This window comes from Spea bombifrons, chromosome 2 (assembly GCF_027358695.1).
Source record: "Spea bombifrons isolate aSpeBom1 chromosome 2, aSpeBom1.2.pri, whole genome shotgun sequence".
NCBI classification, from domain to species: domain Eukaryota; kingdom Metazoa; phylum Chordata; class Amphibia; order Anura; family Pelobatidae; genus Spea; species Spea bombifrons.
This window is the reverse complement of record NC_071088.1, coordinates 75,598,816-75,621,355: the sequence shown is the minus strand read 5'-3', so window position 1 is coordinate 75,621,355 and position 22,540 is coordinate 75,598,816. Positions and strand designations below refer to the sequence as shown.

At 37.8% G+C, this 22,540-nt stretch overlaps 1 protein-coding gene across 1 annotated transcript in view; it reads left to right on the top strand.

Annotated features, from left to right (window-relative positions):
* Nucleotides 1-5,888: 5,888 nt before the first annotated feature.
* The window catches only part of SRRM3 (serine/arginine repetitive matrix 3), an 80,737-nt gene continuing 64,085 nt past the window's right edge, over nt 5,889-22,540 (top strand). The window contains exon 1 of the mRNA XM_053454846.1: nt 5,889-6,153. Within this exon, the coding sequence (XP_053310821.1) occupies nt 5,930-6,153 (224 nt within the window). The 5' untranslated portion in view covers nt 5,889-5,929. The remainder of the gene's footprint in view (nt 6,154-22,540) is intronic.

The window sequence follows — 22,540 nt, the reverse complement described above, 5'->3', positions numbered from 1 at the left end:
CAGATTTATTATTACTCAACAAAGAATGTTCCAAACGTTTCCATTGGGTAGGATTTATTTTAGAAAGCCTAAAAGCATTTCATACTTAAACAACTTCATCTAAACACAGCTGATCTGGCTGGCCTTCAGGGCAAACTACTTTACGTACCGTTAGTATAGTTTGATAAATTAGATTATAAGTACAGTCGTTTTTCTTATTGTAATGTATAATGTAATCTTAAGAAGCGGGAGAAATAAACATAAATTATACAATCCAATATGATATATGCACATGTAATTACCGTGCAGGTCTATCAGTTCTATCGCTGCCTTGCTCCATGGCTATACATACATTAACTGTGCGTCTGACACACAGATATTAATGAGGTGAGAGCTCGGAATCTGATCTTCTATTTCTCACAATATAGTTATTGTGGCTTTCAAATGCCAAGCCTCAGAGTTTGATGTAAAACTTTGTTTCGTGACTTTGATATTGCTCATAACTGTGATACTGTACTTATTATTGATAGTGGTGATAAAAGTATCTGTGTTGATTCATTGGGAAAAGAAAGACATTTAAAATAGTGTAACTGAAGACAATTAAAATGGCAGCACTTTAAATGATAAATTCCTTCTTTTTTTCATGTAGAAGGAGTATGACCTAAGAAACATATACTAACATCTTTTTAAAAAAGATGCTCCAAGCAACATATATCAATATCCACCTATATCTAGATATTTCTCCCAAAAGAAGTAAATAACAGCCGGTGTATAATGTGCTAGACTATAAGAATTTGCCATAGTGACCAAATGGGATATTCCAACTCTTCTGGACCATCAGAAATATAAAGCACGAAGGTAAAGCACGAAGGTAAAGCACTCCGCTATACAGAAACTGTATTCATCCAAAGATAGAAGTTTCACGCTAAATTCATGGGTAAGAGCTTGTTTACACGTGGTCTGTCTACATTCTGGTGTTAACGATGCCATAACGATACAACTAAAGCTATCAGACACATAGAAAGTCTTTTTCTGGATAAACCATTCGAATCTAATATATTCTTTCCGAGCATTCTCCCATCTGTAATTTGCGTTAGTTGATTTGACATGGTATCTGTATACCCCATTGTACCACTTTTTGCGCAATAACAGTTCTTCAGTAATCTTAAAAGACAATTTAATACATTAAAATAACATTTCAGATTTATCTCTCAGCAAATCTAGATCTCTCTACAGAAGAAGTCGCCTCCTAGGCATATAGAAGGATTACCGGGATTGTAATTGATCACCTTCATTATTAGTGAATATTCAAAAATAAATACGCCTGGCTTTAAATTCAAAATACACGTAAAAGAAATCGGGCTGATCATGTCTACAGGGAATACACGTAACATGCAATGTAATATTTAGGATGGATGATGATAATGTAAACAGGAGGGATTTGGAACAGCAATAGAAAATATGTTGTTTTTCATGTAAATTTATCTCTCTTAGGAAATATAATCTCCATATTTATTACCATTGTTATGGATAATTTGACTTTTCGTGCTAGTGTTGATTTATGATACAATAAATGTATGATGAAAATTCTGATTGGGACGAACATCCACATTCACAAATTAATGTAGGCAGAAAAAAATTGTTTTTATTGTCAAGATCAGTTTGCCCTGTTCAGTTTCACAAATCTCATTTGGAAAAACAGGGATCCCTCATCAAACTGAAGTCATGTGATTCTAACCTAAAACATTGCTTTCATTCTCCCAAGTTAGTGTTGTATACAATATGTCCAGTTTTTCAACACACAAGCTTAGAATACCTTCAGTATGTTTAGTGCTGTGGCCAGCAGTCTTGATATTAAGCTCTTGAGTAGAGCTGCATCAAATGTTGAACCAAATCAGGAAAATAAAAATAGAATGAAACCCTAACTGGATAGTAGCCTCCTGTCTCAAAGGAGCCCATGTCATATATATATATATATATATATATATATATATATATATATATATATATATATATATATATATATATATATATATATATCTATATATATCTATATATATCTATATCTATCTATATATATATATATATATATATATATAGATAGATATAGATATATATAGATATATATAGATATATATATATATAAGGGGTAGTAGAAGCATTATTAAACACTCATCTACAGACACCAGACAAGCCAGAAGGCTTGTTGTTCCCTCAGAAATCTCATGGTGCTGCCACAACCACAAGGGATTCTGGGTAGGTACATGCAAATAAGGTCAACAATTATCACCTTTTGCCTCTATATCCACTTTATACATGGATCCCTTGAAAGTAATTGCCGCTGTACAGGACAGCCTTTAGACAAAACTCGGGAAGAGGCGCAATAGCCAGATCACCACTCATGGACAGCTGTTTCGTCCTTAATGGGACTCGTCAGCATCAGATGGTGATACTGGCTTAATAGTTGAGGCTTGGGTAGCCAAGAAATACCATTACATAAGTTATGGTGGGTAAAGGTGATAGAAACCCTTCCACTTTAATTTAAGGGGTAGTAGAAGTATTATATATATAAATCGAGCACACCACCCACCGCTGCAAAAATCCCTGTTATTCCCTTCTCTCCTCTGTGTATAATTAATTTATGCTGCAACAGTTCTAAATAATAATAAAATAAGATTGTGATCAAAAACAGGCTATAGCTTTCACATATGAATTCAAGCAGGGATAAGTTAACTTCTTTTCAGAAAGAATGCAAATGCCGCTGTTTCTGTTGATTTTGAGGTGTTGCATTCATTACGGTCCGCAAAAGAAGCTTCCCAAAGAGAATTTGAAATTGCCTCAGAGGCATAATCATTTAAATTATCAATACATCTGACAGCATACATAATTCAGTAAATACAGTCTTCATATTTCCTATTGCAATATTATCATTTATAGCATCTATATTCAGAACTAGGAATAATGCTTTCAGGAACCCAGAATGCCTCGGGAGGGTATTTGGGACAAATTGTTCAGTTTTCGAAAATTCGGCAGTGTTCCGTGAAATTGATTGCCATTATGTGTTGTTGGTAGTATACTGCCTCACCAGACACCTTAGTCTATCTACAAACTTCAATCCAATCACAAGGTAATGAAAACACAAACGCACCGAAGCAGAAAAAAAGGTTCCAATGTTTGCAACACAAATATCAATTATTTTTATTAATGCATTGAATGCAGAAGAATTGAGTCACCATAGCATGGGTAAGTGTGGAGCCATATGCCAAGATCGGTGTTTGATGCCATTAATTTAATGGGCATATCTAATATACAGATGCAGCGAAGGGTATTGCGGTGCAATTGATATGTAAAACACAGCTTGCAGAGAGTCACACTCCGCTAGTGATGCTATTCAAATGATTTATTGCTTAAACCTTTCAGTCCAGCCTTAAGGAGCTTCCATGTCTACTCCGAGAAATATTTCTTTAACTACTGAAAATATAAGCAGAACGCAAGTACATTAGTACATCAAAGCAGCCTTAAAGCACTCAGAAATGGTGGGTGTCTAGAGATACTGAGCAATGCTAAACACTGGGTCTCCAAGTGCAGGGTTCTCTAATCTTTTACCCAATGAGAGCACTTGATGATGATGATGGGGATGATGATGTTGATAATGTATTTTATGTTTATTTTTGTTTGGTGGTTTGTCCACACTTGTCACTTTTGACATGTATGTAACGCATCCCTCTGGGTATAATGTATTTTCGTTAACTATAATAAATGCGAAATGTGAATACTTTGGTTTAGTACGTTGTGTCTGTTCATGTTTGAAATATTTTTGGCTTACTACAACCTTTCTACTGTACTGTAATTTCCCCCTTAATTCTGTAGGTAAGATACATTTGGGGTCATATGGATGGCTTTTTATATATATATATATATATATATATATATATATATATATATATATATATAACGTTCACATCCATCAAACTGGTAAAAGTCTTCATTATGAATATATGTGATAGAAATAAATCTTTTCCTAGCCTTATAACTATCAGCAGGTAAAGAATTTCAGGGAAGCAGACAGCACGGCTAGGCATGTCCATAGGGGATTTTGCCTGTATTGGATCTGACATCATAGCCTGAGTTTAGGTCACTCAGCCACTGTTTCCACGGTAACAGTAATTGCATTTTTGAAGGCGTAGCATTTAGCTATTTACTGTCACCGGAAAGTAAAAGCAAAATCAAAGTCTAAACTGCAGTTTACTTCTAGATACTTGTAGTGCATGTAATATTTCTTCTGCATCTAATGAACCTCCATATAGATACTTAATTTATTGTTTTTATTATTGCTGGTATTATTCAGATTTTCAGGTTACGCCCCCTCCATCTTTGACTAGTCAGCCGAGGTATAAAATACCTCAACATATCACAAGACAGAAAAATACAGTAATTTCTTCAAAAACATCATCAGTAGCACTTCTGTTGGTAGAGTCAGGGCCGTAGGTGAAACTAGCGAAACAACTATTTAGCCATGTATAGTTTAATCCCAGCAAAACTGTGATTCTGGTCATTGCCTAGTTACCCCTATGGACATTTTAGCCCTTGCAGTGGTTTTGTGGCATAAAAAGTTAAAGGTTCCGAGGCAGTCTTATGGCAGTCATACTGTTCCATTGGTTCTTACTTCTGATTAGCTTTCTGTTTATGCAAGTTGCCGTACTCAAATCAGTGCTATCCTCCATCCAGTCTACCCCTGCCACACTCCAATTTATGGAGATAGGTTTCGGTAACAAGAGCCTCTACCCACATGCAAGCCAACTTTCTAGAAAATGCATGCATTCGTGCATTCCTTGGTTCCATGCAAGCAGGGGAGGGCTGACACCCTTCACCTAAAGGACAAAGTCCATTCAAGAGGCCAAGTAACATGAACATACCAAAATATTTTGGTCAGTGTACATCATGCAATCCAGCCTAACCCACATCCACCAAAAAAGACTGCATATAAAACAAATAAACATAGCAAGAGGTGAATGATGTCCTAAGTAGTCACTGTCCCCCTTGCCAGCCCTCTCCAGACAGGTTGGCGTTTGTATCTCTGCCAAGCTACTCAGAAGTATCTCACGCTTTTTTGCTGTCTTATGACTTGTACCATATACAATATTGTTGAGTCTATTACTGATTCCATAAAAAGCTATACTGATTAAAGATACGTTCACTGATATCTGTTAAAAAAGAGAGGTAACTTTCAGGGTAATGTGCTTCCTGCTTGTCTCCGTGCAATAAATGTGTATTTTCATTTCCACACTCCAAATCTCTGCCAATTTTACATTTTTTTTTATCACCCTTATGTTCCAGCTGCTTCCTCCTCACAGTAATCTAATTTTTGTTACTGTTTTTGCTTCTCATCAGCACAGAGAAAGAATGCTGGTCACATTGCAAAAAAAAAAATAAATAATAACTTAGATGTAAATACGTGTAATGGCAGCTTACGATCAACAATACTCGTAAGGTGTGTCAGTAATTACATTATGGTGCGTGTAATAGCCTCTAGAACTGCCCGTGTTTCTTTTCCAATTAGCTGCTCCAATTTTTCCATTGGGGTCTAAGGCAATCTTTTCTCACAGTGTGCTGCGCACGACCAGGTCTCTCAAATCCCTAATATATGAGAATTGACTTCTGTGTCTGCATTGGAAGCTTTCATAATGGTGCTTGTGCTGCTTGGCTGGAAGTGATGGTCCCTGACTTGCAGAAAAGCAGATTAGTACAGCTCTTCTCCCATTAAGCCGTCAGTTTTAATTTAACAGAGCGGCTCAGCGCATGGAGACTATTTCCTTTTTTACTGTTCTTCTTCCGACAGTGCAGGGATGATAAGGAATAAAAGAAAGCTTTAACAAATGTTTTTTGAATTTTCGCAGAACCAAGCCAAGTGAAGAAGTAAATAACTCAAAAACTGGAAAACAACATTGCAATGTCTGTGTGCAACAATGGTGCAAGAGTCCCTTCGCCACAAGAAACCTCCAACGGCTTCTCCCAACCCGGCGCTTCAGGTACTTGGCATAAACCTGAGGAGGAAGCAAGATCTACTGAACCCAGTTTTGTCAAGAAGGCCCACCGGGAAATCTTGGACCATGAGAGGAAGAGACGAGTGGAACTTAAGTGTATGGAGCTGCAAGAGATGATGGAGGAGCAAGGGTAGGTCATCCTTTGGTTATTATATGTATGTTTTCTATGTATGTTTGAGTGTGGAACTATAGGACTCATTGTGGCACGAAGTTAAGCATTCTGTGGGTAGCTAGAGCCTGTTGCCTCTATGCGGACATGTTTCTAAATTTAGAAAGGTTGAAATCTGTTTAGCAAATTCCAGTTTAAAATATGATAGAATGTAATAATAACTTCCGGTCTGAATATTGTTTTCCCACGTATGAAAAAAAGGCTTCCCCACAAACACTATAGCTTTAATTCAGTGACCCTTGTAAATGTTAATGAATGATAATGACGGTTTGCCGATCATGTACCTGTCTAAATTCAAATACGTGTCTGTGGATTTTAGAATGCCGCTGCTAATAATGTGACATTAGTAGAAAACCATTACTCTTAAGGGATTCATTGGAGGTGCAAGCTCAATATAATTTAGATATCATTTTCACCCATACATTCTAGACCATCAAAAATATCCTCTTGAAATCTTTAGACTCTTGGAAGGAAATGTAACATTATTTAACCCTTTCAACTAAGTTTCAGAATGCATCATGTAGAGAGATCATTGTATAGTTTATCTTGTCATAATTATAATGTGTATAATGTGTTAATATCATCATAACATTAAAATCGTAATTAGGAATATGCAAGAAATTGTAAACTTAAGTATTATTATGATTAATGGCGTTGGTATTGCAGATGTGTTTTTGTTTTGAAATATGGATGAGCATTAAAAAGATAAATTAAGAAAAAATTTCAAGCATTTTCATAGGTAATTTTTTTTTTTTAAATCATTGGTGTGGTTTTACTAATAGAAAATTGTGGCACTTCAGAGCTTCATGCATGAAATATAGATACTCTCAATTGGTAACACCACATCAAAGGGATTTATTCACTAAAGCAGGAGTTGGCAGGAAGATTTTTCATGGGAGTTTCGGTTTAACTCACAAACTTCATTATACATTAAGATATGTTTCAAGGAGAGCTTGGCTGGCCCTGTATAATACATAGTGAAACCAGCGAGACTTATTGAAAGTAACCATGCTAATTAAACCATGCATTCAGACAGTTCAGCTCTTCTTGAAGGAGCAATTTGCCCAGCATAGCATTTCATAATGTATTATGGATTCGATCAGTTAAAACCACACCTTCCAACTTACTCTACACTAGAGCCCTGCGCGGGACTGCTTTTTGAATCCCGCTCCCGCCTGCTCCCGCTGTTTTGAATCTCGCTCCCGCCTGCTCACGCAATGTGGGTGTTCCGCTCCCGCCCGCTCCAGCCACATTTGTGGCCAATCCCGCCCGCTCCCGCCACATTTGTGGCCAATCACGCCCGCCTCCTTACCTGATTTCCCGCGCAGTCCCGCAAGGCTGCCTTCGAGTTGTTCCCTCACAGCGTCTCTTCTCTTGCTCCGCCCAGGAACAAGGCAGGGTCACAGGAAGTGACGTCATATCACGTGACTACGCCTTGTTCATGGGCGGGGCAAGATAGGAGACACTGTAATGGAGCAGCGAGAAGGCATCCTGCGCGGGATTACCGGAACCCGCAGGTACAGTGCCTGACCGCCCGCTCCCACCCGCCTCCCAATGCAGTACTCTACACCTCCAATATGTAATACCCATCATTAATTATAATTATACTAAAATTTCAAATATCTTTTCAATTTCATGTTTGGAACGATAAGACTTTCATTTTAATGACAATCTCTATACATTATAGTTATACAAGGCTAATGTTCTACGTGCCAACGAATCCATTGGAGGTAAATGGTCAGTGTTTTGGACGTACAACCAGCAAAGGCTGGGCTGTGATTAAGCTATAAGTCTGCTAAATGTGTATGTACATTTTAGGTAGTGTTTTGCAGTTAGTGATCATTTTGCAAATTAGTGACCAAATGGTTGAATAGTTCACTGGTGGGCATGCTTCTTTTCTGCGCAAATAATTGAATCAAACCTTATATTTGCAAATTCTAGATACTATTTACAAGCCTTACACAATCTGCACCCATTAAACATCCTATGCTTACACTGTACATCCCAAAAGCAATTCAGAGTATTAAAAATAATCAGAGGTATTGATCCCCGTGACACTATTTAATTTATTAAATGTCCCACGTCAGAGAATGAAACGTACAAACCTGTTGAATACTTTCGTGAATGGATATGGAGCTGACTGATTGCAGACACAGATTTTACAGAGGATGTAGTGTTATGCTTTCCTAGAGTTAAGCATGATGTCATCACTTCATATTTACTGAACTCTTTAGCATTTGTTTTGGATGAGATTAAGATAACAGAATAATTACCGATCCTTATGGGATGGAAATGTATTCTAATAAATCTTGTTTATTCCTTACTTTATAGGAGTTGTTTGATCACTGTGACTGCATTAAACTTTTCTGTGTTTCGCCCCCAGCACTTAAAAGGCTAAGTGGTATTAGTGCTGTGTGTGATTTTTTTTTTTCACTTCAAGCTTCCATTTTCGCATTCTTTTTAAAGGAAATTGATTTATTTGAAGCGGGCTCTAGATTCGATTTTTAAAGACATCAATGCCAGTAAATCTTGCTGAAGAGAATTTAAATGCCGTCCACTCGCTGCATGGGGCTTTTTTTTATGCTGAGCTAATAAAATGGTTCATTTCTTTCAATGGTTGTCTGATCCTTCAATTAGATAAAACAGTTATTCATTCATGAACTGTGTGGCACTTTGATATGGCTTCGATTCAGGCAAAAAATAATGTGCTATTATTCTGCAGCAGAGGGGCATTAGAAGGGGCTCACCTGTCACAACATCTAATTAATCAATTGATACATTTATAACCTGTTTTGTTCATAACCTTTAATATGAGGGTAAGAAAATCAATTCAAACAATGAATATGGGAAATGCTTCACCCACTCAGTTTGATACGGCGCTGTGCATACCAGCACTGACACAGGAGACAGTAAACGCGGTAAAGGAATTCAAGAAAGTGTGTCATTTAATTATTTATTGTTTTTAGATAGTGCTATCATATTCTGTAGCGCTGTACAATGGGTAGACAGGACATAACAAGTAGTATGTAACATAACAAATTGACTTGTTGGAGGGCCCTGGTCAAACAAGCTTACAATCTAGAAGGAGTTATTACGCAATAGGTAAAAGTGCCACTATTAGGTCAGCCACACTAGTATAAGTATTGCAGGAGAGGGACGAGGAAAGCTAAAGGAATGTGGGAGGAAGGGTGTGTATAAACATATCCCAAAGGGATGTGTATAAACATATCCCGAAGGTTTACTAAGTATAAAAAATGGCTAGTCAAGTAGTTGAGTGGTGTTATACCAACTATTTGCCTTTACTGAAAAGCCTTGCCTTATATTTTATTACAATGTAAAATGAATAAAATTCTTCTCTTCTATGTATTTATAACAGCAGGTCTACGTACAGTTTCACTGGTAATGTGTCGTGGTGGGTGAATAATGTGACACTTAACCAGGAAAACGCCTTAAAAGAGTATCCTTAACCACCCTTCCATCTTTTAGCCATACTGCCATACTTCCCCAGCTCTTCTTCCCATATTTGGGTACAGTCCTACCACTGCTGTGCCCCCAAGCTTCCAGAATGAACTTTTACATTTAGGTAAATCAAAAGTATTTAGTACATTGTGCATTTTTGCATCCATAGAGAGATCTTCTTGCTCATACATAGAACATCAGGCTGTACCGGTAATTTTATGGACCCCATAAAGTCCCCATGAGTGACCCCTATTGTATATAAAGACCACTAAAGGCAGCTGTAGCCATGCTATAGAAGTATAGAAATATGGGATTTTACGCCTTTCCTGTCTTATCCCAATAAACAGAATCAACTTTAGAGACTGCACTGGTTAGTAAAACACAGCTGAGGAATAAGTACATATCCATAGCTAACAACTTTTTAGGAAACTGGGAATGTGTGTTCACCTACAACACTCAGGCGAAAGGATGATGTCATGGGGCATTCTATCCACACATCATTCTATTTGAGCGCTGTGCAAATGCTGCCACCAGTCTCATTTTGCTAGGATATAACCTTGGTTGTTGAGACCCCTTATGGGATTCACAAGTGTTGGCACTCTTGCTTTCTCCACACCCCTCCCAAAATCCTATTCACTCTTCTCTCCGTTTATTGTTTGTGTACCTTGCTTTCTGTCCCCAAAGTTCCAGTCATTACGAGCGTTATGGGCTGATAGTAGCATTTCTTTTTTTTAAAGAATGTGCACAAAATGCTACAGCGTTTTAAAAAATATTGACACAAAATATAGACAGTATTTATGCTCCGCTGAACGTTGTAAACATTTCTTTCTGTGATAGGTACCTGATGAAGATAGCTTAGATATTTTCAGCAGATAGCTTGCTTTTTACTTGGCCTTAAAATATGTGCTCGAACAGTTTATGTGTAGTTGGCTGCTATAATACACAGCAGAAAATGAAGAATGCAATACAGTATTGCTTTCCCCAGGCTACCTTAAAATGTAATTTCAAATATCTTAAGTTCTGTCAAGGGATATAAACCTTTGCATATACTGTGCACTTGTGTATATTAGAAAATGTTTTTTCCATACACTAGAAACTTGAGTAGCAACCATAACACAAGAGATACAACACAGTGGGGGATTCTGTATAAAATTGTCTTGGTCTGGAAAATAGCCCAATTCTGCCACAATGGTTGTTTACGCCTATGTAAGCAGTTTTGCGCTAGCTTCGTCAACAAATACAAATGAATGATGTCATTTTTGAAGACACTGCTCCACCTAATTTTAAGTATAGCATTCCTAACACTGCTGTCAGAGCCTTCCCAGAAATAATTATCTTAACCTGTAACATTGTGCCTTGTGTCTGGGAATACTTAATTGTCATGTGACACAAGAGCAGGCACTGTTAGGTTGTTACCATAGAACTGAAAACACACGTCTATGTGTTGCTTTAATGTGATTAAACCTTTGGAGGAAAGAAAAGCATCTGCTAAGGCTTAGAGTCTTTTGTAGACTATGTAGAATATAAGAGAGTTTGCTGAATTTGCAGGAGGGTTATGGTTTCAATCTCTTAAATACACTGTATCATAAAGGCCCATAACAGTCTCGTTTCTTACCTACGAGGGGTATGCTGTCTCTCCATGATGCATAGTTCAATAAGTGAGGTAACTCAATAAATCTCATTGATTTAAAAATGTGTTATGCAGGGCCATCCAAAGCTATTCTTCCAGCAGAAGATCACTGACATTGGTCATTTATAATCTAAAGTGAGATCAGTGACATGGAACTGCAACTCACTTGCAAGGTCCCTCCATAGTGCATGAACCCAAAAGTTTTATCCAGCAATTGGGGAGATCATGAAGAAAGTGCCACATTTGGATCACTGATCTGAAACATAGCCTTTCTTGTAATTTAGTAAGTTTATACTTTTGTATTTTTGTTCTTCAGCATTTTCCTAAAAGAAAAAAGACTCAAATTCCCACTGCGAATACAGAACAACAGTTTGATTGACCTTTTCTTTTAAGTTTTTAACGTCTCCTTTACGGAAACTTCCCTTTCAAATAGATTACAAGCCCATTGTGGCTGCAGTTCAAACTCATTAGTTCTTGCTGTTTTTGGGACTATCGATCAGTTTTCCTCTTCCTTACGCTTCAGTCTCACTAATTCAATCAATGCACGGCCTTTTCCTAATTATTGTAGTGACATTTCCACTATTTATTCTGTGTCAGCTACTTTTTATCATTTACTTTGCATTCATACACTGAGGTCATTGACACTAAACTTTCAAGCTCCTGTTAAAGTAACACTCTCATTGTAATTTATTTTCGTGCTAAATAAATGGGCATAATAATTTGTGTGCTGTTTCTGCTAGTCTGCAATAATTCAACAGATGAAACATCTTCTGTGCTGCGTGTTATAATGGGCATCTTGAACAGAACATTAACATTACCTTTGGCGTACTTTTATTTCATTACGGTAATGTAAATTAATGTGGAAGAGCTTGTTGGAATGCTAATGATAATTAGCATGAGCAAACCATACGTCATATAAATTGCTGAAAGATTGTCCTGGACAGTGGTGAGCCTAGGGTTAGTGGCGCAGTATTTATTTGATGTCCGTCTTCTTAACTAACACACAGGCTAAGATACACACACACACTTACTCTAATACCATACACCTACACCCACTCACTAACACCCACATAGTCACTCTAACACTATACACTAAGACCCACCACATACACACGGACGCTAACATACAATTACACACGCTAACACTATACATTTACTCCATACCGTCACACTCACGCCAACACCATATGATCACATGCATTCCGATGCCATAATCTAGCACACACTGTCTAACACCATACACACACACATTTTCACAGGGGGTTGGGAGGAAAAGATGATGTTCTGACCTGCATCTTAGTGAGGATTCCTCTGATCTCTCTCCTTAGTTTGAATCTCCTTCTCCTCAATCTCCCCCTTCACACAACTTCCTAACTCTTACCTCATACAGAGTCCTGTCTTCGTGCACCTCACATTCTCTGTACGAGCTGCAGTACTACTAAGACTGTGGAGTCGGGTAATTCTCCTTATGTGATCTTGCTGGGTACCTCATTTTTCTAGGTCTCCTATGTGCCGTGCACCCTCTACACCTACCATAGTGTGCCCTTGGCCATGCCAATCTAGACATATATAGACATATTTGCTTTTCTTTCTCTTTTTTTCATCATTCCCATCTTACTTCCTTTCCATTCCTTTTTTGTGTTATTTTGCCACTTTTTAACTTTTTATAAAACTTGTAAGGCAGAAATTTGACATGTTGGCTATATGCAATAAAACATGAACTCTAAGGGTGTTGAGGAGTATTTCAGAGAAAATACATGTATTATATCAAAGTTTGTGCAATTTGGAATCTAGTGTTTTTTATTCACTTTACACAGGGTTTAATTTTATCTAAATATTGCTTACCATTGTAATGTTTTTTTCAATAACTTCTATAACTGCAATGTCACAGATAACCTCACATAATATAAAAGTACAATTACGATCTATATGTGCTCTGTATACAGTCATGAAGAATGAGATATTGCAATTGATTGGAAGGATAATTGTGAGTTGTAGTCTGTAAATATTTTTCTTTTTTTGTCAGAGAACAGATAATTGAACTGTAATTGCTTCATGGTCAGGTGCACCTGGTTTGCTATTATATACAGAAACATATGAAAATGACCTTAGACCGTTTAACTGGATTTCTTTTGTCAGTTCCTTCGTAAAAGCCAATTATTAATTACGCATATAAATGTCAAGAGCAAGGGAAGCCATCCTGGCTTTGGGGTGAATAAGAATGGTAGCAAATGATTAGTTCAGTGGCAGCAATGACAAGCGCATTTTGGTCTTGGGAAGTTAGTATGAGGGCTCCTTTATCACTCACAAACAATACTGCCAACTATAAGATGCAAAATTGGGTAACATGGCCGGCTTAATGAATCTTCCAAGGGTCCATGACCACATATTAGGAACCATTGGTTTTTCAAGTACTGAGTTGGACATGATTACAAATCTTGGGGCGTTCTTTATTTTCTGCTCTGATGTATAGTTTGGGATATACTGATACGAGCTGGCTATAAAATAAGAGTATCTACCAACCAAAGAAGGCAAAGAATGTGTAAAGCTATCAATTGGTGGCAGTAAAGGTTAGTGTGTGTCTGGGTATGCCGGTGTTTCTGCTGGGTTATGTTTGCGTGTGTCTGATAACGCAGGGGGGCAGGTCATGTTTATGATGGGCGGTATACAAGAGGCGTCAAAATGAGGTTTTGACTAGGGTGACAAAAGTCCTTGGCCCAGACCTGGATAGATTCTGTAGATGTGACTTATTAGTTGTAAAGAACCCCACAGCAAAGCCGCACCCTTATTCAAAGATAACAAAGGATAAACTAACTTTCCTCTGTGGCAGAGCCTCTGTAACCGCCAGGACTTCTCTTGCAGCAACCAAAACTTGAGAGCAAACCTAACGCAGGGTTAAAAAACAGACCAAGAGTTGGGACAAGCAAAGTACTTACAATATCAGAGAACAAGCCAAGGTCAAATACCAGAGATTCAATATCAGAACAAGTGCACCCAGCAGATCACCAACAAGGCTTAATACACAGGCAAGAAAGTGACCAGAGTCTGGCCTGTTCATGTACTGAAGCAACTCATTACCAAACGACTGTTCTAGGTTCATTACCTAGAACGTGAAGAACACAACAGTGCAACTGGTTTGTCCGGCATTGGTTCAAGTTGTGTTATCTCCAAAGCAACAAATGGAACGCTGATAATGGATTCTATTACTTGGCATGGTGATGAGACCACTTTTTCAAACTTCAAACACATTTACTATTTAGCCACCTTTGTGCCTAAATTATTTTACAGAATTGAGTCATCTAGACATGACTCGCCCTGGAAAACATATTTAATCAGCTGAAGAAGAATTATTCTATACTTCATTTTGCGTTTCTTTTCATCCGAGTGCATGAGAGAGACCTTTAACATCCTTTTTTTTTTTACTCTGACCATTGAAACCGCTCTACACAGTTGGTGGTGATTTTCAAGCTCGCGATTTCGAACTCAAGGAAAAAATAGTTGTTTATTTCTTAAAAAAACATTATACCAGTATGTGTGCTGTTCAAACTGAATGGTACAGTGAACATCAAAAATAATGACCTGTGGGTTAAAAAGCTCTTGCAGGCAGAAATGTTACTTCTAGGGTTGCTAGGCAACATTTGTGCACAGAAAGTATGAACATTAATTTAATTGTGGATAAAAGTTTCCTGAAATTATACCATAATGCATTTAAATAATACCACGCGTAAATTCAAACATAATTGCAAAAGTTTCCATAGGGATATCAGAACAGAATGTGGACTTCATATTGTCTTAGAATTGTTATAAAGTAAATTGATTATGAAAATGTTTTATCCCGCTTGCCTTTAAATAAGTAGTGTAATATAGTTTACTATTCGCATATGTGTCCGTTTCATAGAAAAATCTATTCATGTAGTCATCTTGCTGATGCAGTGGTTCATTTCTTGCTTCATGGATGCTTTCATTGAAAAAAAAATAATAATAAACAAATTAAATTTATTTCATTTGTAAGCTGATGGAAAATACCTTATGTCAGCAAAGTAGTTCAGATGCTAAAATTAAGTAACACCAACACATGCTTCTGAAGAACAAATGCAGTTTATTATATCAAAGACAAGAAAAGGAAAAAAATACTTAGCTTTGGGTTACTTGAGCAACACGGGGAGGCTTTTGCCAGCCTCAGCCAATACCCACAATTGAAAGTACATGGTACACAACAGCTGGACACAACTACGTAGTCGCATGTTCCAGCAGAGCTTCAAACAACAGGTCTTTTTTATTATTTTAATAAATAAAACAGTGACCGTACGACTAGATTCTAATTACACAACAGCCCGAGGTTTCACAAGCGCTTTGTGTGAATTAGCACATGCAGTCTTCATGCGGCTATGAACAATACCCCAATTCTAGCATATGTCTGACTATTGTACAGTACAAGTTCGAAAAGCAAGGAGGAAGAGAAAGAACAGCCAAAAAAGATAAGACGAGACAGAACACAGAGAAAGAATAGTTGCATGAGCACTAAGGAGCCATCGAAAAACAACTCCCATCGCACTGCATCCTTGGCTCCTTATACTCATGAAGTCACTATATACCAATCCACAGTGGTGAAAGGCATGGCCTTTGCAGTTTTGGTGGAACACCGGGTGAGTATACACATTAGAATATTAAAACACATAATATAACAGTAAAGTTAGTATAAGCCCCTCTTACCAAAGATTTCAATGAATATCATCTGAAGATAACTCAATGAAATCTTCATTTTTTTACTCCACAATTGTACTCCCCTGCAATAGACCCAAGAAACTGTTTCACACAGGGTGGCAATCTCGGTACAGGCAGGAAACTGGAAGTGGACCAGCAAGGCAAGAGGTAGGAGCACAACTGGAAGCCCTTTGGCAGGGCCCATGGCTTGTAAAGGAATAAATAATAAAAAAAAATGCAAAGGCCAGGACACAATTCTCTAGCCCTGAGGTTAGAATAACACCCCTGTTTATATTGGGCCTTAATTGATTGAACGAGGGGCAGGTGTGTCAAGAACATGCCGGAATAACATGGCCAAGGAGAGAAGAAGAGGAAACAGCAATCCAAGATCCACCTGGTGGAGTAGTGGATACGTGATTCACCTAGATACCACAAGGTTGCAGGTTTGAATTCCTGTGGTTCCTGACAATAACTCACATTTTGCACTGTTGTGTGTTATCAAATTTTCATATATATATCTGTATATGAGGTCAGCAGTGTATAAAATTAGTCCTGGTGTATGAAGAACACACCCAACAGTCCCTCCTATTCAAAAGCTTTGCAATAGATTGATAATTTATGAAAGGTTCATTGTCCATCATTTCTCTTTTATGTATTGGTTGGCTGTGGACTTCCTGTCAATGGTGGATTGCTAATGATCAAAAGGTATACAATCCAGTTCAATATGGTAACATAATCAATCTGTGAGAAAATATTAAGCATTAGTTTTACCTTCAATCAATATCAGAATGGTAGCACCCTGTCCTCACACCACTATTTCTCCTCTTTTGGTGTCCTATCTATCTGCTACATTGAGGAGTAGTTTTACTTTCACCCCCACCTTGAACACTTCTTGTATTTGTTGTTGCATGTTGAAAAGAAGAAACCAACCAATGAAATCCCCCTTTACTGGCACGCTCTGTGACCCTATCGTTCTCTGTAAAGGTGTGTTGTCCTGGATCACCGTGTTATTCAGCAGCATGACTGTCTGATCCTATTATATGTTTATATATTAATCAATTCCTGTTTTAAATTGGTGTTTTTACACTGATTCATTCCTGTTCTATATTGGTGTATTAATGTCTTAGTATGTATATATTTATATTTATGTGTATGTGACTGTATTACATGTATTTATATCTATATCTACATCTATGTTTATATTTATATCTATATTTACATTTGGGGTATTGATATGTTTACATTTGTGTTGATTCGTCTACTTTTTGCATACATGATTACTTGTCCCTTTAAATTAACTTTTGTTACTAAGATATAGAACTAAGATATAGAAAATAGATGCCTCCAATTAATGACTGTCATGGTTGTGGAACAAATGAACCATGCAGGCCTATAATTAGCCAGAGACTAGTTACTTGGAATCAGGTGTCTGTGACCGGTGATTTGCTGAAGAAGGGTATTTTCTTTCTTTTGGGCACTTTCTTACATAAATATCTTGTCATTGGGAAATTGTTCCAGGCCGAGACATCACAGGAACAATGACTGCTCTGCAGTGGGGATTGTGTACATTTTTCTGTTCTTTCGGTTACCGAACCACAATGGAAAGCTCCAAGCATACTTTAGGTATTGTTGCCGCAAAAGCATGATGAATGGCCTCAATTCCCTGTGACGTTTACTCGTTTCAGGAGCACAGTGTTAATAAAGGATAAGAAAGGTTTCAACACACAGGATTTGACTTGCCTTCAACAGAGCCCCCTTGGTCTTGAAATAAAGTTGAACCACAATTTCCTGTGGTAGATTAGGAGCCACTGCTGCAGGGTGTAAAGCCTAGACACAATCTAGAATTGGTTGTTCTGGCACAGTGTCTGAAAGAAAACTTTGAAAGAAGGCCTGCGCTGTCCGAGGGATGTCGATAACCTTGAAGAACTCTCTGACGTCATTGACCCAAATACTTTTTTCTGGAATAAGTACTTAGATCCTTGGTGTTTTCTAAGGCAGAAACCATGAGTACGAGTGCATCTAGACTTGTTTTCAACCCACGAGGCTGAGCTCCACATATTTGTGAGGAGGTTGTAGTGATCATTGTTAAATCTGCACTCTACTCAAAAGCAGAGTTGCGGCTGTTGGGGGGCATTAGCCTGCATTAGGTCAGCATCAGACCTGCTTTTGAAGGTGTTAAAGTTCCTTGTCTTGGCAAATAAGATGAAAAATTAGCTATTTGCTATGGTAGCAATAACATCTTGCGGCCATTTACAGATAGAACAGATTGAGTTCAACATGATCGGAAATACCAAAAAACCACATTTGGAGATGAGAGTATCTCTTGGTTTTTGTGTGGACAAAAATTAAACTTTTTTATGGAGCCAAAGTATAGAACTTTATAAGCACATGGCACCAGTTATGGATGTAAAGTCTTTCGGACTTAATAGTACAGATCATCATGTGTCCTCTGCAATCATCCCACTGTCTCCTGAAAACTGGCACATTATTTAGGAACAGATGCAAATGTCACTAGTGATTGGTAAATACATTGAAACACAATGCTTACTGCAGCACACTGCTGATTACTAACAGATATCTGCAGGCATCTCAAGTCTTGATAACTTGATTTCCCACTAGCTACAGTTCTTCCATTATTACAGTGTTTTCCCCAAGTGGGAATAACCTTTAATCGGATATATCTAGTATATTTTTGTTTGAGAATGATTATTTTATAGCATTTTCCAAGACTGTGCGAGGGAAGGAGCACAGGGTAAACCGCACACAAACACCAACATGGTTTGTGGATCATCTTAGTGTGCCATGGTGGGTTTGCTTTGGAGGAGGGGGATGCATTTTGGATTAAAGGGGCTACCGACAGCCAAATTTTATTTAAGTAGTTGTGGGTGCACAGTGTGAGATCAGGAGAGACTGTGGGTAAAGTGGAAGTGGGGAATTAATATTTAAAGGCAATTTGTGGCAATTGGAGCAGGCTGCGTGTTCCCTCATGTAGTGGGTGTCATATTGGAAACCGAGGGAGCTCAAATGGAGCTGTCTGTGGCATCATTGCTACTGGGGCACAATGGGCGCTCAAGGGATATTGATGACTGTAGAAGTCACTTGGGGAATGATTGAAGGTACCACCTTAAAACAAGCTTTTGAACCTGTAGGCAGGGCTGTAATACAGATGGATTTGGTATGTATAAGAAGGGCTAGACATTTTAGAAAGAAACTGTTTAAATTAGGTTCCAAATACATTTTGTGATTGTTTTATATGTCAGATCCATCTAAATAGAGCACTGTCATTAATGAATCATTGTAGGATGCTACACAAGTACCTGCTATAATTTAACTTACTTATGTTGTTTTTAGTACGTAGTGGAGTACGTATATTGACCAACCCATATTTCCTTTATCACACTTCTTCATACTTCCTGTATCCCAGCAACACTGGCTGAATCATTCCACAAACAGTAAGGTTTTAAAACTACATAACACCTTATTATTTACAGGGAGACCAAATTGATGGTAAGATGCGATGGTTAGGTAGGAGGTAAGGTTGATATTATACCTTCGTCCATTCTATCTTGACATTCTGTTCAGCTGTTCTATTGTGATTAGGGGGTCACTCACATCCTTTTCTTCTTAGACTAGCATCTTAGCTTGTGTTAAGAACATCGTGCAAGTCTCTGAACTGTCACCCTCAGCCTTTATCTGATAAGATGAGGGGGCTATGATGTAAACTAAAATATCTTAGTTGGAAAGCTTAGCAAATTAAATGCCATTAGAAATAGACATGGAAACCACAGTTTTGTTGGTTAACATATAAGTTTTTAGTATTTCAGTTTTGTTTTTTAGATACATTGAATCCTATCTATCCTACTTCTTCATCAACATTGTCTATTGATTTATTTCTATGTCATAAAAAGATTATAACATGCACATACATAGGCAAACATAAATAGAGATTACTTTCTTTTTTGTATCGCCCAAAGAGTTTATCTCACACAAATCCACATGATTTTATGTGACTGAGTAGGCTGAGAATAAACTTTGTGTAGCTAATTGGGTCACCAGAGGGAGCTCTCTTCAGATAGAGACTTCTCAGCATTCCAGGCTCTCTCCTGCTCCGTGCTTGTATGCCGACTTATTAACTGGAATAAAATATGGTACTGGCTTTAAAGTAAAAAAGAAAACTTTGAAGACATGTTTAAATAAATCATAAAGGCAGTAAGCAAAAAGTCAGGGTAGGCATGTGTTGTCCAAATGTAGTGGAAAAGGACTCTTCTTCTTTTCAAGTAGACCATGAGTTCGGGAAATTGAGGGGAAAGGGGGAAACATTAATTATTATGTGAAAGTTGAAATTTGTTTGAAGTATTCCAAGGGGCTGTTTTTTTATAAAACATCCATTATACCCACCAGCATGTTAACAAAATAAATGATATGGGATATGACTTTCATCCAAAGGTTTTGTTACTTAAAAACAATTGAAAATGCTAAATGCCTGATCCTCGTTTACTGGAAAAAAATCTGAAAGAGATGAGGGTCAAAGAGGAATTAATCCATAACACCTCAGATTGCATGTACCTATATACTGTGACATGTTTGGGATGGCTTGGGTTTACTGCTTCTGAAGAAACTAATGGCCGACTGTCCTGAAGTGGTCCCTGATCGAGGGCTCTCCTCGCCTATCCCCCCCCTCCCAGCTTGCCTGGTCCCTTAATCTTTTCCGCCCCCCCTTTTTTCTTCCTCCTTATTTCTTTCACTATGGGGTACATGGGGTATGATTGCTTCATAAAAGCACAGTGTATTAGTATGCTTTAAATTATGGTATAATTGAAAAAAATACAAATGAGGCAAAACGTTACATAAGTAAAGAATTATTCTTGTGCAGGATTTGGGTATTCAACAATTCTAGGAATTATGTTTTTGATGTAGCATTTTTTTAACAGTGTTACAATCAGAGTAGTTGAAACCTTCAAAAACATAGAGTATTGTATTGTTTAATGTATGTTATAGTGATAGTGTATGTTTGTATGTATGTGCAGTAAAGTATATATGTGAGTGTGTTAGTATCAATGTATATGAATGTGCTAGCTTCAATGTGTGTGTGCAGGCATCAATGTGTGAGTGTGTTTGTTAGAATGAGTGTGTGTTAAAATGAGTGTGTGTGTTGGCATGAATGTATAGATGTATGTTTGCATTATGAGTATGTGTAAGTATGTTTGTCTGCGTAAGTATGTGTGTGTGTGGGAGTGTGTGTTTAAATATGTGTGCCAGTGCATACGTTTTGTTTTTATTTTTTTACTTGGTCGGGAGCCAAGGGGCCAATGAGCCCACTTGGCCTTAATTGCCCCCTGGGACAGAAGGTGCCAGCTCGACCGTTCTCTACGGTATGTATAAAGGCATAATATTCTAATACAATGCAGGAGGTATGGATGTATTTAACAGGATTCTAGTCCCTGTTAACATGCAAGAAATTAGCATTATATATATATATATATATATATATATATATATATATATATACACACACACACACACATACTACAGTGCTGCAACACAACTGTATATTCTCATTAGAAAACAATATGCTTCAGCATTTTCACTTCATTACAGAGAATATTGCTTACAGAGCAACCCAACATAAGTAATCTAAAAAAGATTAAAGGGTTCATTGTGCACATCTTGGAAGAAAATAATCATTAGAATCTCTATTTGAACCTTTCTGAGATAGCAGCAATTTGGTTGTTAACATACACATATTAATGTACACAAAAGTATTGGGACACCTGGACATTACACCAACAGGGACTTTTATGACATTGCATTCCACATACATAGACATTACTATGTAGTTACTCCCCCCTTTGCTGTTATAACAGCTTCTGAGAAGGCTTTCTACAAGATTTTGGGGTGTTTCTGTGGGAATTTTTACCCATTCATCCAGTAGAGCATTTTTGAGGTCAGACACCGATACTGGACAAGAAGGCTTGCAACCTCTGTTCCACTTCATCCTAAGTTATTCCACACCAGACTCATCCAATGATGTCTTTATGGACCTTGCTTTGCGCACTGGGGCACAGTCATGCTGGAATAGAAAATATCCCTCCCCAAGCTGTTGGAAGCATAGCATGGTATGCTAAAGCCTTACGATTTCCATTCACTGGAAGTAAGGACCCTAGCCCAAACCCTGAAAAACAGCCCCATACCATTATCACTCCTCCACCTAACTTTACAGTTTACACTTTGCAGTCAGGTAGGTAATGTTCTTCCGCCATCTGCCAAACATAGACTCGCTCATCAGACTTCCAAACAGAGAAGTGTGATTTGTCACTTCACAGAACATGTTTCCGGTGCTCCAGAATCCAGTGAGGGCGTGCTTTACACCACTCAATCTGACGCTTGGCATTGTACTTGGTAATGTGAGGCTTGCATGCAGCTGCTCGACAATGGAAACCCATTCCATGAATCTCCTGCTGCACAGTTTTTGTGCTGATATTAATGCCAGTGAAAGTTTGGAATTCTTCAGCTTTGAAATCAGCAGAGCATTGGCGGCTTTTACGCACCATGCTC